General features: G+C 36.6%; 2 protein-coding genes across 3 annotated transcripts; one reads left to right on the top strand and one right to left on the bottom strand.

Moving 5' to 3' along the window:
- Positions 1-1,119: 1,119 nt before the first annotated feature.
- On the bottom strand, positions 1,120-5,946 carry LOC113119390 (death-associated protein kinase 3-like). Its single transcript, XM_026288843.1, has 9 exons — positions 5,870-5,946; positions 5,026-5,113; positions 3,959-4,319; positions 3,361-3,490; positions 3,218-3,266; positions 3,069-3,095; positions 2,796-2,948; positions 2,442-2,487; positions 1,120-2,354 (listed from the first exon to the last, which is right to left on the bottom strand). The coding sequence occupies exons 2-9, from the start codon at positions 5,085-5,087 to the stop codon at positions 1,821-1,823; spliced, it is 1,362 nt and encodes a 453-aa protein (XP_026144628.1). The 5' UTR covers positions 5,088-5,113; positions 5,870-5,946; the 3' UTR covers positions 1,120-1,820.
- Positions 5,947-8,043: 2,097 nt separating this feature from the next.
- On the top strand, positions 8,044-16,097 carry LOC113119307 (signal peptide peptidase-like 2B). Of its 2 annotated transcripts, none has more exons than XR_003294441.1 (15): positions 8,044-8,153; positions 10,113-10,229; positions 10,416-10,598; positions 10,682-10,771; positions 10,845-10,984; positions 11,105-11,247; positions 11,345-11,441; positions 11,517-11,633; positions 11,712-11,793; positions 11,879-11,953; positions 12,043-12,105; positions 12,198-12,297; positions 13,083-13,160; positions 13,348-13,583; positions 14,668-14,805. XR_003294441.1 is itself a non-coding variant. In XM_026288653.1 (15 exons), exons 1-15 carry the CDS (start codon positions 8,106-8,108, stop codon positions 14,845-14,847), a joined length of 1,674 nt encoding a protein of 557 aa, XP_026144438.1. In that variant the 5' UTR covers positions 8,044-8,105; the 3' UTR covers positions 14,848-16,097. The 2 variants fall into 2 exon arrangements, 1 of the variants encoding a protein (XP_026144438.1); XM_026288653.1 differs by having other exon boundaries at positions 13,348-13,508; positions 14,668-16,097.
- Positions 16,098-16,870: the final 773 nt, after the last annotated feature.

Below are 16,870 nucleotides of genomic sequence, written 5' to 3'. Positions count from 1 at the left end.
TTAAATCAATGTAATGATCCATAATGCAATATGAGACGAGTATGATGTGATTAAGACAGACTAAAATGTATTAAAGGGAATAGTTTACCCAAAAATTAACATTCTCTCAGAATTTCCTCAAAAAAAAAGTACAAGATATTTTCTTATAAAACATACTCCAATAATCTTTTTTTTTTATTTTTATAATTATTTTACAAGTGCACAAAAATATCTCTATGCATATTTTGTCCATACATTAAAAGTGTATGTTTCATTATATGGACAAAAACAGTTGAAATATTGTTTAGAATATAAAGCAAGCCATACATGTTTAAAACAACATGATGGTGAAAAAAGTATACCATTTTTGGCGGAATTATCCCCTTCAAATGAACTTGGAATAAATTCATTTCAAATTGACCAAAGAAACTAAAAACTGGAAAGTTCATGTTGCCAGAGCTAAAGTGAGTCATGCACTGTTGATTTATGTCAACACATCTCATGGGAAGCTAACAGTTCTCAGACTATTCATTGATGTCCTGTGGTTTGAAATTTCAAAGTAAACAGTTGCATTTACGAGACCCCAAAAATCCAAATGTTTATCTGAACAGCAAAACACGATTATGTTACAATGGAGATGGAAAAATCTTTTGTTTAATTAGAACTCTGGGACTTTCAACATCTCTGGACATGTTGAAAATTAAGATAAAAGATTGTCAAATGCTCAGAGTTATAAAACACTACATTTCACCTCCTAGTGCGTTCCTCAGCCCACAAACAAAAATAAAGACACTGTAACTCTATTCTTATTCAATTATTTTATTTGACTGGACTTTTCTGATGTGTGTATATTATATATATATATATATATATATATATATATATATATATATATATATATATACATAAACTTGTAGTAAATAAAACAACTAGAGTACTGTAAGCCAACAAATATAAATATTGCCATTTCCAGATACCAATGCTCACTTGCATATGGAATGTCATACAAAAAAAAAAAAAAAGGAATGTTTGAAGTGTGTTTTGAATAAAAGAAAAGCTTTAAAGAAATAGTTCACCCAAAAATGGAAATTCTTCTACATTTTAGTCACCCTCATGTCGTTCCAAACCTCAAAACATTAATTTTTTTTTTCCTGTGGAACATAAACTGTTTTGAACATACTATTACTGCTTAAACACAAATAAAACATTTTTTGCTCTTCACAGGGAAAATAAGTCACGTGGATTTGGAATGGTATGAAGGTAAGTAAATGACAAAATGTTCATTTATAGGAGAACTATCCCTTTAAATAGTCATATTCATAGATACAGAAGCAGTATTAGATATATGTACAGACCATTCAAAACAGCATTTGGGACTATCTTAACTCTTTGTCTCATATCATAAAATAAGAATTTGATTTGCATAGGAAAAGTGGACATGCAGAGCAACAAATGCAACTGGCATCTTGGGATTTATTAAATTCCTCATAGAGGACTGTGTAGTGCATTACTCACAATGTACATCAATAATATGCTTTGCTCCGAGTGCTGCTATAGAACTTTAAATAAACACATTTTTATCTACTGATCCAGCATGTATATTTTTTGAGGTGACAATTCAAAATACTAAACGCTTGCTTCAGCTGTAACAGACCGGCATCACATAAGGATACTGCAATGCACAAGCGAAACACATGTCATGCACACCCTTGTTCTACGAGTAACATGAACTCTACAGGCTTACATGAAGCTTATTGCAAATGTAATACTCTATATCTGCTCTGCATATCCCAAGCGAATATATCAGATAGTCATTGTGTTCAGAAAGCAAACAGAGCAGCTTAAGCCACGCTGGTGCTGCGAGTGTCATTTTCAGCTGAAATCGAGCGCACCAGCTCTTCCACCCAGCGAACCTCTGAGCTCATCTGCTCAGCGAGCACTTCGTAGCGGTTCTCCAAGCGGCCAAACTTGCGTTTGAGGGCATTGGCTGACAGCATGGCAGCACGGGTCTCTTCTTGGCTCTGTCTGCGCAGGGCTTGTGCTCTCTGCAGCTCCTGTTTGATCTGATTCAGATCTGCTGCGATGCTTTCGCTCTCCTCCTTGTACCAGCTTTCTTTCTCCTCATAGATGGAGAGCAGAGCAGCCACGTCCTCAGCACAGGAGCGCTGGTTCTTCTCCAGCTCTCGTAGGCCTTCCTCAGCTGCTGAGATCTCCTCCATGACCTGGGAGAAGCGCTCAAAGTTGATGTAGGTGTTGTTGGGAGGCATGCTGGAGTGGGATTTGATGGTGTACTCCTTTAGACGGGTGGTCTTCAGACGCCTGCGCTCTGTCTTACGCTCACACTCCTCAGGACGAACATTACGCCTCTTAATCACCTGTATGGGGGGGTGGGATGAGAATTAGTCAAGCACAGCACAAATGGTTACTAAACTCAAGAGGGAGGAAAAGAGAAACATTCGAACCTTGATCCAGGGATGCTGGAGACTGTCTTCGATTGTCATTCTCTTCCTGAATGTTAAAAGCAAATATTAAATTAAAGATTAACAAACAGGAATTAACTTTTCTTATTAATAAGCAAATGAGGCCACTTAGAGTTATTTTAGTATTATTTATGTACTATTATACTATTTACTAATATTTTGATTTAGTTGTTATATGTCCATTTAGCTTAATTTTTTCAGTTTTAGTAATTTTATTACCACAACTTAAAATGATTTTTTTTCATTTACATTTTTAATCTAATATTTACATTTTTTATATATTTACTTCATTACATAATTTTGATAGCTTTAGTAACAGCACTGGATTTGACTAACTTAGGATCCTTGACCAGCAGTCGGCGAATAAAGTCCTTGGCGAGCTCACTTGTGTTACTGAAGTACTCTTCATCGAAGTCATAATTGACTGCTGAAATGTTGGTAAGTGTTTCTTGTTTGGTCTCACCAAGAAACGGAGAAGCGCCACTCAAGCTACAGACAATAAATAATACATTAATATTATTAAAGCAAATAAAACAGCATCATTTGGGTGTGGAAAGCATGTAATCAGCTGCAGGCAAACAATGTCATTTAAGTGACATTACAACTTACAGTATATATGTGATAACTCCAATGCTCCTGCAGGAAAGAAAATCACAAGAAAATAAACTCTGAGCAAAATTAACAACTGGTATACTGAATATCAATTATTAATAACCTAACTAATATAAAAAAATAAATCATTCATGGCTATGACTAACCACATATCTGCCTCCAGACCAAGAGGCTCATAATTCACAATTTCCGGTGCTACAAAAAAAAAAAAAGATACGGCAAAGATTAAGGACTCCTGATAAAGTTATCATAAGGATAAAAAAGGGTTATAATAATCTCAAATTCTCACCAACAAACTCAGGAGTTCCAAAGATGTTTTTAAATTCTTTTCCATCCTTAATCTGATGAGCAATTCCAAAATCTATCAGCTTGATTCTGGGGTTCGGCACATTTTTATCCAGCAGCATTATGTTCTCAGGCTGAAAACAAAGATGTAGATGAGTTTGTTTCTTTATCTGAACCGCTTTGGAGAAATTAAGCATTACATCATTTGCTCACCAATGGATCATGTGCAGTGAATGAAGCTTTTTCACTGATGGAAGCATTATTATGGATTATGTATATTAGCCGGTCTGACGTTAAAAATGCCTTATTGATGGATTTATTACAATCATGCAGTTTTTCACTTCCCAGGATGTTAACCGATGGACTATGGACTACTTGTGGATTATTGTTTTGTTTTTTATGAGCTGTCTTAACTCTCATTCTGACAGCATGCATTCACTGCAGAGGATCCATTGGTGACATAATGCTACATTTCACCAAATCTGTTGTGATGAAGTAACGAATTCATCTACATGTTGGACGGCCTGTGATTGAGTAAGGTTTCAGCAAATTGTAATTTTTGGGTGAACTATTCTTTTACAACAAATCATCCTAGTGCTCACCTTCAAGTCAAAGTGTGCTATGCGTTTCGAGTGGAGGTAGTGTACTCCATCCAGGATCTGCTTGAGGAACTGCGTGGCCTCCTCCTCAGTCAGTGACTCCTTCTCAGCCAGGAAGTCAAAGAGCTCCCCTCCAGACACCAGCTCCAGAATCAGGATTACGTCGGTCTTGTTCTCAAAGATGTCATGGAGGGTGATGATGTTGCTGTGTTGGATCTCTCGAAGGATGTTCACTTCCCGCTCAATCTCCTCTCGGCTCACACCTCGTCGGCTGGATGACAGGCGTCTCTTCTTGATAAACTTGGCCGCATATTCTGTTCTGGTGCTCTTTTCTTTACATTTACGCACAATGGCAAACTGCCCACTGGCAAACATGGTACAGAGAAAACCGAAATGAAAAAGAAGAAATCATGTCATTGCATATAGAAGATAAGGATATAGAATGGGTAATGTGTGAACTATACATGTTAACACTCAGAGGTACATACATTCCACAAAACCAAAACTCCAGTAACTATATATAAGAGTTGGAAAATAACTTATTTTGATAAAATGGTACAAATTCCACATAATGCAATCAAGGAAACTATAAAAAGTGGTTCAAGTATTCCCCTGATGGCTCCTCTCTGGCCCATGTGAAGTCTCATTTGCGCTACAGTTGTTCTCAAGGCTCAGAGAGCGAGCATATGCATTGTAAAGCAGTGATGTCATCCTGCAGCAGCACAGCACAGAAACATCCACGTCCATATATAGAAAAAAGGCCAGGATTGATTCAGTGTTTGCAGATTATTAAGTCACTGTGCTGGGGCCTTGCAGGGCTCTCATAATGTCTGTTGTTTTAACGCACTGATAAGCACAAACACTACGTCACCTTGGCAACTCTAGACCAAACATGATGTTTTCACGTACCTTTTCTTAAAGTTCTTTTGTAATTACATATAATTATACTAATTTATCAAACATTAAGATCTTTGGATAATTCAAATCTTAATCTTTGTGTTATCTTAATCTTTGTGAACAGTTTAAACTGGTTTTTACAGAGTTTTAAGTAGGGAAATGACATCTCTTACCTTCCTAACTCCTCTCCCATTTCATAGTACAGCTCCACATCCTCCTGTCTGAAGCCAGCCATGATTTGCTGACTTCAAATGAATCAATCTGTTAGAAAATAAAAATGACCAGAAATAGTGCCTAGTTTAGTTTCACGGTTTTGACTTTGTCTTCAGTCCACTAAAGACTTCGACATTTTGTTGTCAATCACTATAAATGGTTCCTGACTGTTCTTTAGTGTGCACATGTTTTGGTATTTACCCTTGACTTCACGCAAAGTTGGATTTTAAACTGACATTGGACTGAAAAGTTCCATGTGCAGAATGTGGACATTCTATTCCTACTTACGTCATTACCTACAGTCATAAACCATGTTGCCAGATTTTTTCTGTAACCTTCTTTTTTATTTGTTTATCATAGATAAAGTTAATCAAGCTAATATTTTAACACTGCACTGCAATATAAACTTACACACACACACAAACACAAAATTACATCTCAAAAGCTATGCTGGAAGTCATGTTTGAACCGTAATATGTAAAGATAACTAAAGCATTTATATTAGCTCAGAGGTAAATTTTCACAGCCAAAAATAAGTTGAAATGTGGCCAATAAGATAAATATAATACGTATATTACGATAATGCACAAAATATCTAAAAGTTACCAAAGCACTATTTCCAGGTACTTAGCCATCTGGCTAACTTGTAAAAGCAACGACCAACGATAACCGGCAAGCCTCGTACGTTGACACACAAAACACGTTACGGAATACATATATAAGAATTTCTCTTACATGTTATTAATAATGTCATATAAAACAATGCCATCTAGAATAAGAAAACGCTGAGAGTATGTTACATACCTTAACGTCGCCGCATTCCTCAGTATTTTCCGGTTGTTGCGCTCTTGAGAGGCGTGGCTTTGTCAGTGACATCATTGACTCCGCCGCAGGATGACGTCAGCTTAAGTGTACCTGTTAAGTTTCTGTCAGGTGTTAGCTGGTCTATGTTAAAAAACTACTTGTATGGGCTTCCTTTCTCAGCGTTACCACAACATACTTATAACACATAAAAAGGTGTAAATGAGTGAAAGAATGAGTTTGCCTGAAAAATATAATAATAAAGGAACAAACAAAAATAAAGAAAGACATCATTTTTGTTATGGATCAGTGTTTCACAAGATAGACCTCCAGAGCACACAGTGGCAGGGACTGATTTTAATCTCACTGCCAGTGTCAAATCCTCATTAATGAGCATGTAAGTGAACTTCAGATATGTGTGCTTCACATAATTGTGTTTGCTGTTGTGTGTACAGTATAGACTATGTATGTGAAATGTGAGTCTGTAATTGTGTCAATTATTCAAGACAATCATATAAAGCATTTTCAGCTCACATTTTAGATGTTTATCATACTGTGTCAAGAAACAATAGCTGCAACATTTCAGTTTTTTTAAAAAACACAAAATCTTTTTGACTTCATGGAAAATGTTCTGCAAAATCAGTGTTTTTTTCAGTCTGTCCTTGATGTTTTTCTTGGAGAGTAGTGGCTTCTTTGCTGCCCTTCTTGACACCAGGCTGTTGTCAAAAAAGTCTTGGCCTCACTGTGCATGCAGATGCTCTCACACCAACCTGCTGCCATTCCTGAACAAGCTCTGCACTGCTGGAGACACGATTCTGTAGCTGACTGCTCAAGAAGAGATGGTCCTGATGCTTGCTGGACACTCTGGGACATCCTGAAGACTTCTTCACTGCAGTCCAACATCTCTCCTTGAAGTTCTTGATGATCCGGTAAATGGTTCTTTCAGGTGCAATATTCAATATTTCCTTGCATGTGAGGCCATTCTAATGCAAAGCGATAATGGCTGCATGTGTTTCTTTGGAGGTAACCATTGCAAACAAGAGCACAATGATTGGAAGTACTTCCTCCCTCCTTTTATAGCAATCAGTCTGCTTTTACAATCTAATTAGTATGATATTGATTATCTGACTAGTACTCAATCACACATTTATATGTGCTGCTGGTATGATTAGTCAGTTAATGTTATGGTCATTTTTTGTCAGGATAAAAAATAGTGATTTTTATGTATTTTTTTTTTTTTTGGCCAATGAAGCTTTTAACAATTATTTAAAATGCAAATGATCACTTCATACAATGATCTAGAAACAATGTGAATAAACAACCTCAACAGCTTTAAGCAGCAAACTTTGCAAAAATCAAAATTTATGTCACTGCCAAAACCTTTGGCAATGACTTTACTATGGAAATCAATAGATCCTACTGTATTCCTTTATTCGTACCAACATTCTTCAAAACATCTTTTAGGTTTTTTTAGCAGAAGAAATTTGGGAAAATGCATTTGGACATTTTGTCATATCTATATTTAATTCTATCCATTCTACTATTTAACTCTTAACACAAACTGATGACTTTTGACACTTGGCAACCTTTGAGAAGTGGAAGAGAGAAAGACAATAATATGTGGCCAGTAAAGCCATCTTCTGTCATGTGAGAATATGCACATGTACAGATAATGTCTGTTAATGGAGAAGAAAAATTAATCACTTGAAAAATCCAATCACTTGTAGAGTCATTACAATTCCTTAATTCTTTTATAAAAATGGAAATGTATGTATTTATATGTTCTCTTCAAAATAACATTAGGAAAAACATTGAAATATTATAATATATAAAATATGATAATGTAAGCATATATATAATTAAAATAAAAGGAAACAACAAAAGCATAGATCAAAAACAAATGACAAGAAGCTGTGAAGTAGTTAGAAAAAAAATCAATCATCAAAGGGAAAAACAACAAAGGACTTAAATGCATTAGGCCTAATGGTTTTGAAAAACTGGTCGTAAAATATGATGTCACTAAAGAAATTACACAAATGGGGACTTTAAGAAGGGGAGGCGTGACTAAAACTTGATTGATTAGAGCGAAAGCCAATAGGCCAAGAGTGGACGATCGGAAGCGGACGAAGGTAGCCAATCGGCAACGTACTGCAAAATGTGGGCGGGATACGCTTAAACAGCTGATAGTTGAGTCGGAGAAAGGCAATGCAGATGAGGGAGACGACGACAATCAGGCATCATGCGATTTTTGTCAAGTCTCCTTTGGGCAGCTCTTTTGATTGAACAGGTAAGACGTAAGAAAACACAAAAGAATCCGTAAGGTTTTTGGTGTGTTCTTCAACAGGTCTATACCCAGTTTGTTTTATTTTTCCCGATGATTAGTAGCTACATGCTATCTACGCTTAGCTTGCGGCGGACGTCAGTAGGATGTGCTCGTGCATGTCTCGGGGCCGCGTGGCCGAGTCCTCTCTCACTCCTGTTAACATGACACTGTTATTGAGAAACATAGACGACACTGATCAAACGAGCGACAAACTGTCATTTTCGCTGGATTTATTTTAATTTGATTATTTATTTTGCAAGCAATGATACTGTAGACCGAAAATGTCAGTAATTTTACCGGTAAAATATTGTAAACATAAGTTAAAACCATTTCGTTTGAAAACTGTTACCTTACTATATACAGTACCTTATATTTTGTAGGAATTATGCATTTCCTGAAGAGGTTATTGTGATAGTAAGGCAGTATTTATAAATATTTAACCAGTGCTGGGCAGTAACTTGTTACAGTAAAAATATTACTTTTTACAGTAACTAGTAGTTTAAGTAATTACTAATAAGATTTAGTTTATAACATTACAGTTACCATCCATAAAACAGCTCGTTACTTAATTATTTTTGATGCCTCAACCCTTACTGATTTGAAATCCAACAATTCCTTTATTTTCATACTTTTCACAACTCGCTCAAGCACATGAAGTCACCAGTGCATCAGGAAAACTTGGAATATGGAAAAGCTTATTATTCAGGGGATGGGAATATTGTCATTACACTGATTTGATTTTGTCAGGACAAAAGGTGATCTGAACACAGATGTGTATGTTTGTTATGGCATTACTTTACTCTGGCATTACATGGCCACCCACATCCCTCTGATCCCAATATAAATTATATTACTATAATTATATATTTTATGAGCTTATGTGATTTCTTTGTATAAAATATTTTAAGGAAATATAATCATATAAGGGTAACATAAATTATAGTAACAATTAGCTTTAAGCTAAGCATAACAAATAATACAACACTTTCACCTTTAGTCACTATCCATCACCACTAAGTGTTTGTATAAACTTCTGACTTGCAATCCAGTGTAGCTTTTGTTCAAATGATGAGATATATTGCTAGTGACATTTTAGAAGAATTTTGAAATTATAGAATTTTGTTTAGATTTGAATAATGTTACAATGAGTATTACGTTGCATTTGATTTAATTTGGTTCATGTTTATAGATTTATTTTAGTGTCATATATTAACCTGATTATGTGTTGTGTTTGTGTGAGTGACAGCAAACTCTGTCTTTATGTAATAATTGTTCACAGTTGCTGGAAAGGCCAATTTTAATGATCTGTAAGTGATTGTATGGCTTTTTACTGTACTTTCATGGCCATTTCATTGTTCTTTTATTTTGTTATTATCAGATATATTTACTTCGATGTTATACGAACATGTAACGACACACAAACACACACACACACTCGCATACACATTTTGTGGGGAAGTCGTGGCTTAGTGGTTAGAGAGTTTGACTCCTAACCAGAGGGTTGTGGGTTCGAATCTCGGGCCAGCAATACCACGACCCTTGAGCAAGGCATCAAACCCCCTACTGCTCTGCGGACGCCGCAGCATAAATGGTTGCCCTGCGCTCGGGTGTGTTTACAGTGTGTGTGTTCACTGCTCTGTGTGTGTGCACTTTGGATTGGTTAAATGCAGAGCACGAATTCTGAGTATGGGTCACCCTACTTGGCTGAATGTCACTTCACACACGCATATATGCATTCATGTTATTATTCATGCTTATAACATCATATAAATAATGAAACTCTAAAAACCTTTATGCAAGTTCACATTACCTATTTAGAACAGATGTATACATGCTTCTCTCCTTTTGCCAAGGTTCCCCTCTTTGCACAGCATTGTTATGCACAAACATGTTAACCTATGCAGTATCTGTTCTGATTCACAGGTTTTAGGTGAATATGGCATGGCACATTTCAGCGATGGGGGGAAAAGTAAAGGCAAAGATTACTGCATATTCTTCAACTCTCAGTGGGCTCGACTACCTCAGGACCTCAGTAAAGCAGTTAGTAGCGATTTACATTTTATACACACACACAAATAGAAAGACCCATATCTCTTATTGATGGCTTTCAAATCAATTGCAGCATTTCCAACAAAACCCCTGTTGTATCTGAAAGTGCAGTTACAATTTGGATGCAATGTTTTACTACAGTGCTGCCACTCATTCACCCTGTATTGTTTTCCTCAGGCTCGGCTGCAGACCTACGATCTCACCACCTCTGTGCTGTGCTCCCCCTCTGATGTACCCGAGGGGGGCTTCCCGAACAGCATCCCAATGGTGATGAGAGGAAATTGCACTTTCTATGAGAAAGTCAGATTGGCCCAGATGAATGGTGCCAAGGGACTTCTGATTGTCAGCAAAGATAGACTGGTAACACATCATAACACCATTAATGTCATATAAACATCCATCATGAGTCACACATAAATGAACTTGTTTGAAATGATTTACAGACTCCACCCTCAGGCAACAAGTCCCAGTATGAGGAGATCGGCATCCCAGTGGCCTTGCTAAGCTATAAAGACATGCTGGACATCAGTAAAGTAAGTTCAGAATCACTTAAACGCATATCATTTTGTAATTACAAAGGCTACAACAACAAAAATGTGTTTCTAGACGTTTGAGGAGAAACGGCAGGTGGCCATGTACGCACCCAATGAACCAGTGGTGGACTATAACATGGTGCTCATCTTCCTGATGGCGGTGGGCACAGTGGCTGTCGGAGGATACTGGGCTGGCAGCAGGGACATTAAAAAGTAAGAACTGTGCCCTTGTAACAGTGTGAACCCTTGAGGCACAGGTTGCAAGATAAATGAGTGATAAAGCTGACAGCCTGCAGAACTGATTTAACTAAACTCCCATCTGTGTGCCTTTAGACGTTACATGAAGCACAAGAGAGACGACAGTGCTGAGAAACAAGACGAGGAGACCGTCGACGTCACGCCCATTATGATTTGTGTGTTTGTGGTCATGTGTTGCTCTATGCTGGTGCTCTTGTATTTCTTCTATGATCAATTGGGTAAATAGATGATTCGGTTGTTATTGTCTTTTAATAAACTGTCAGCATTTCGTTCGATCTCGATGATTTAATGTATTCCTCGCTCTGTCTCTCACAGTGTATATGACTATCGCCACGTTCTGTCTGGCATCCGCCGTTGGTCTGTACAGCTGTCTTTGGCCTTTTGTCCGAAGGATACCGTTTGGGAAATGCAGGTTAGAGATGTGCGTGAAAATACTAGATAAGATTCTTATTGGCTTTGTATTAAAGGAAATGCTTTGTGTTGACAGGATACCTGAGAATAACCTGCCATACTGCCACAAGCGGCCACAGGTGCGCATGCTGATCCTTTCAGCCTTCTGTATAGGAGTCAGTGTCACTTGGGGAGTTTTCCGCAATGAAGACCAGTAAGAATAGTAAAAAAAACACACACTTAGGACACTTTCAGCAGTATTACAGTGTCTGATCAAATATCGTGTTCCCAGGTGGGCATGGATACTTCAGGATGCATTAGGCATCGTGTTCTGTCTCTACATGCTGAAAACAATCAGGCTTCCCACTTTCAAGGTGAGGTTAAATGTCGCTGGATGCTGCCAAGTTGCCAGCATAACATCTTTAGGATGTGGAGATGATACATTTCCTCTCGTTGTAGGCCTGCACTCTTCTGCTGGTCGTGCTGTTCGTGTATGACGTGTTTTTTGTTTTCATAACACCGCTCTTAACTAAGGTATGAGATTTTTTTTAAACAAAAACTGATGGAATGATACAATAGAATTGTATATTATTTTGCATATTTTTGTGTGGTGTTATGTGCAGAGTGGGGAAAGTATCATGGTAGAGGTGGCAGCTGGTCCATCGGATTCCTCTACTCATGAGAAGGTAGGAAGGTGATTTCTTTTTTTTTTTTATTTGCATACATTTAAATACGTATTTGTAATATTTTTGGTGTCAATTGGGCCTGTCTTCATTAGCTTCCCATGGTGCTGAAAGTGCCCAGGTTGAATTCATCTCCTCTGGTCCTGTGTGACCGGCCCTTCTCTCTCCTGGGCTTTGGGGATATCTTGGTACCAGGTAATGCATGATGAACAGATTTCCAGGGTTTAAGGAAAGAAAGCAGTGATGCACAAAAATATCTTTTTATTTCATTTTTATTTTTACCAAAAAGCAAAATAAGTGTTCATTTAGACGAAAATAAAGTTTGGCAATTGAACTTGGCATGCTGTTTAAGGTGTTGTGTTCGGTGATAATTTAAACCAGTCGCAGTAAAGATCTTCACAATAAGCCGTCTCTTTACGTTTAAGCCGAATGAAATTAAATCAAATTGAAGTCCGTAATGATTCTGCTCCTGTTTTATTTTTGTCGATGTCACAGCTTGGAGACGATTGTTGTGCAAAAGCTTTGCGTGCTTGTGACTTTTTAGCTCCGCCCACAGCACGCCTCCAGAAGCTCGACTGTTTTTATAGAGAAACGTAAAGCTACATCTGTCTTTTTTAAATCTGATAAAACTAAAGACTCTTCAGAGATCTGAAGGATGCAATAGGTACTCAAGATTAGCATGATTGACCGAAACCCCGTTTGGTCAGTGGTTTTGGCCTTTACTATAATTTTATTGCAGAATATTTTTGGTTGCCGAAATTTTATTTTTTTCTTTGATATAAAATGAACATTTTAGGCAAATTTAGTTGTCTGACTCTGATAATCAAACCTGAAAAACAGATGTTATTCATGATATAGACAAAAATACTTCAAATAAACAATGATTTCATCTGATTTAGAATTCAGACTTCACCATCCTTCTGTTTTTTTTTGCCTTTAGTCATCTTGCACTTTTTAATAATGTCCTTGTGTTTCTTCAGGTCTGCTGGTAGCATATTGTCACAGATTTGACATTCTCATGCAGACGTCTCGAATATATTTTCTGGCCTGCACTATTGGTAAGACACTGACTACCTTTTAAATTCAAAATTTAAATGTTGTATGTGGTAATACACTGGCTGATATCAACTTTTTAGCAGTATTTTTATTTTCAAGTTTTTATTTAGTTTATCGTGGTATTTTTAACGCATGTACAGTATATTGTGCGTCTGATGTAAAGACACTGAATCTGATCTGTTTGTGTAGGCTATGGCATTGGTCTTCTCATCACATTTGTGGCTCTGGCAGTGATGCAGATGGGTCAGCCTGCCCTCTTATACCTTGTGCCTTGCACGCTCCTCACCAGCCTTGCGGTGGCACTGTGGCGTAAAGAACTGCCTTTGTTCTGGACAGGAAGTGGATTTGTGGTGAATACCAGTTTGATATGAGTGCCTTCTTCAGTCGGAAAAGTTCTAGGGTTATGTACAGTTACTAGACTTACAGTTGAGTAAATTCACCCACGTGTTTTTGCTCCACTCTTAATTTGCTCTCATTTTTACTGTGGGTGTTTTCTTTAAAAGAGGGGTTCGGTGTCAACCTTAGGACTAAAACGGTCCTAATCACAAAATCTACATACTTTGATTGCACACGTTTGTTTAAAATGTTTCGTAATGTATACAGCGTAGATCCCTATGGCCCTGAATGGAAACTCCTGTATTAAAAGGAGATTTGTCAGAGATTATGAAGGCTTTGGACAAATGCCAGTTTGACTTATTTTATCCAGTTGTATTTCTTTAAACCTCAGTATGAGGAATTGCTGTTGCTGCTATACACAAGTTAAAACCAACGTTTGCTAAACAGCAGATCTCTCCTGTAGGTTTGGTAAGAGATCTGTGTGTGAGGCTTGTTTCATTTCCTCAGCTCTTTAGCAAACAGTGTTCAAGCTTTTCATCTAATAATGGGCCTGGAGATTTGTTGGTCTTGAGTTAATCTGTGGTGATTTCCTGTACGAGAAGACTCCGAGCCGTGTCATCTCCTCTGATTTTACACTTCTTCACTAAGTTACAGATCAGAAGCCATTTTCTCATTCTCGCTCCTGAAGTGATTCTAACATTTTTCTTCTGCTTGAAATTGCAATCGCATTGGTATTACAGTCTATTTTATTATATACACTGCCATTCGAAAGGGGCTTTTTTTATTCATTTGGAAGAAGTCATCAAGTCTCCATTAATGTTTAAAATAATTGTTTTCTATTTGAATATATTTTGACAATGTCATTTATTTCTGTGATGAAAAACCCAATGTTCTGCCCAATGTTTTTCAGGTCACTTTTTCTTCAGGATCCTTTGATGAATAGAAAGTAGATAAGCTTTTATCTCAATGCCTTGATCACTTTTTTTGATGTGTCCTTGCTGAAAAAAATATGTTTTTTTATTCAAATTAATAAAGGTGTTTAAAAAACAATTACTGACCCTGAAATTGTGAATGGTAGTGTATATTTATGTAAAAGATTAAGCATTATTTTTTTTTTATTTTAATTGCAAATTGTGCTTCTATTTCATCATATGCGTCTCATTTCATCCTCAGCTGCCTCCCATTGTCATGGAACAAATCAACTGTACTCAAACCCCAGGACCGTCCACTGATGAGCAGCAGGCCAATCCTGAGCCGCCGGACTCTGAAACAACCAATCAGTGTGAGGACCCTCCTCCACCAGCACAAGAGGAAGTTTCTATGGATCTACCACATAAAAACATTCTTTTTTGAAGTCAGTTATATATCTGACCATATACGTTATAGACTTGAGAAGAAATGAACATCTCAGTGCACTTGTTTTAAGCCATTGAAATTGTACAGGCCATTTGAATCGAGAAAGGAGGAAACACAACATCAGCTGTGCTTCATCCAGCATGCTTCAAGCTCACGTTTGGTGGCATTAGGAAGGCACTGAATCGACCGTTTTTATCTTCTTCACAAGGATCTCAGCTCTGAGTGTTATTTTTGGTCTCCCTCTTTTTTTTTTTTTGTAAATTAAAATTCTCTTAGTACATAAAAACAAAGTGCAGCTAGACATTTTAAAACAAATGTCAAGAAAATTTAAGACAGCTCACTAAAAACATTTCTATTTGGCTTCCCGTTGATAATGCATTGCTGACAGGTTCTATCCTTGTCATAACAGTGCTGAAGTATTGCATCCTTTAAAATATGGTGCTAATAAGGACTGAATGAGCCAAAGGCTTTGAGAATAAAGGTTTATTAGTTTTAGATACAAATGCTGTGGGTTGATTAGATTGTTAATCAGAGCAGCACTGTTACACAAGGCCACATAATTTAACACAAACGTCCTTGTTGGTCTGGAATGTGATTTCAGCTTTAGTTGCATTGAAATAGATAATATTCATATGCTCATGGCTTATTGAAAGCATTGTATTTAGAATGTGCTGTTAACTTGATGGAAGCGATGTTTGAGATTTCAAACTAAAAAGTGCAAAGATTTTTAAAAGACATGCCGTTTTTAAGAAGAATTTCCTGCCCAACTTATTGAGTGACAGTCCTTCTGTTTTATAGTAGGATTTTTCTATTCATCGTACTTTTTAAAGTTGTTTTTCAGTGAAAGGTACTGATATTATTTTATCAGTATGATTTGTTTTAAGTTACATCCAGTTTATTTAAGAAGTTTATGTGGCACTGTTGTTTCATTGAAATCTTTTTGCCTTGGCTACAGTGTGTTTTGCTTTTATTGGGGCACTGTGATCATGTTTATTAATACTCCTGATGTCTGGAGGTCGTGTGTCGTAGATCTTCAGTCTCATGTATGATGAAGCTTTCCATTAGAGATCAACGTGCTGTAAAAGTGTGGTTTTGAGAAATTAAGGAGCACATATTAAAGGAATAACGCATTATGTCATGTGGTGTTTAATGTGTTATCACTTGAGAAATACTCACTGGCAAAAAAAAATTTATGGTAAAATAGTTGAGTTGTTCTTCACACATTAAAAGGTAAGCAGTAAAATGTAGCAGTATAATTGTGGGTTATTTGTTTTCAAATTCTGAGTCATTGTGGTTGGGACCTACAAATAACCTTTACTTAACTGTCATCTGGTTCACTTGACTCCCAACTCCAGGCTATAATGTTGAACTTTGACCAAGGTAAATAAAAATAAAATAAAATAAAAACAGCAAAAATTATCCTAAAACAACGCAGTAGTTAGTTTTTCATTCAAGAATGGTAATCATGCTTATTTTTCATGAAATAAAAACACGAAGTGTAAATAAAGCATTATTTACTTCATCGCATTCACAGTAAGTGTGCAGATATGTGCACATAAATACGCCGTTTACTGTTTGCGTGACAGAGCAGTTCTTTATTGGTTACAGCACCGGTCAAAATATATTTGTGTTACATTAATTTATGAAGAACGAATGGAGACTCATTGAAGATGCTTTTATTTTGCGTATTATATATATATATATATATATATATATATATATATATATATATATATATATATATTCGTAACCTACGTACACCTTGTTCGACGAAATATTATAAAAAATGTCCAAAACACTTGAGTATTTATCATATGGTTGCATTACAAAAAAATAAAATGCATTGTAAAATTTCAAGTTTTTCATTATCCACAAAACTACTAAAATATTTGGGTTGTAATTCACGTAATAATATTGTGGATTTGAACCCTTCCACAATGACCGGAGAACAGCAGAAATGTAGCTCATTTCGCTCAAACAATACATTTCGTTTATTTGTGAGGAACATGCCAAAAAGAAG

Source organism: Carassius auratus, chromosome 2 (assembly GCF_003368295.1).
Source record: "Carassius auratus strain Wakin chromosome 2, ASM336829v1, whole genome shotgun sequence".
NCBI lineage: Eukaryota > Metazoa > Chordata > Actinopteri > Cypriniformes > Cyprinidae > Carassius > Carassius auratus.
Note: the sequence above shows the minus strand (reverse complement) of the source record. Positions and strands in the feature narration are given on the sequence as shown.

Bases quoted from the DNA above. Each gene is read 5' to 3' on its own strand.
- LOC113119307 (XM_026288653.1), top strand. From the start codon at position 8,106: ATGCGATTTTTGTCAAGTCTCCTTTGGGCAGCTCTTTTGATTGAACAG. The intron at 10,772-10,844 runs GTAAGTTCAGAA...ATGTGTTTCTAG, and splicing joins ACATGCTGGACATCAGTAAA to ACGTTTGAGGAGAAACGGCA. The intron at 13,509-14,667 runs GTGAATACCAGT...TTTCATCCTCAG, and splicing joins GGACAGGAAGTGGATTTGTG to CTGCCTCCCATTGTCATGGA.
- LOC113119390 (XM_026288843.1), bottom strand. From the start codon at position 5,087: ATGGCTGGCTTCAGACAGGAGGATGTGGAGCTGTACTATGAAATGGGA. The intron at 2,949-3,068 runs GTAAGTTGTAAT...TATTGTCTGTAG, and splicing joins GGAGTTATCACATATATACT to CTTGAGTGGCGCTTCTCCGT. The intron at 2,355-2,441 runs GTTCGAATGTTT...CCCCCCATACAG, and splicing joins TCCAGCATCCCTGGATCAAG to GTGATTAAGAGGCGTAATGT.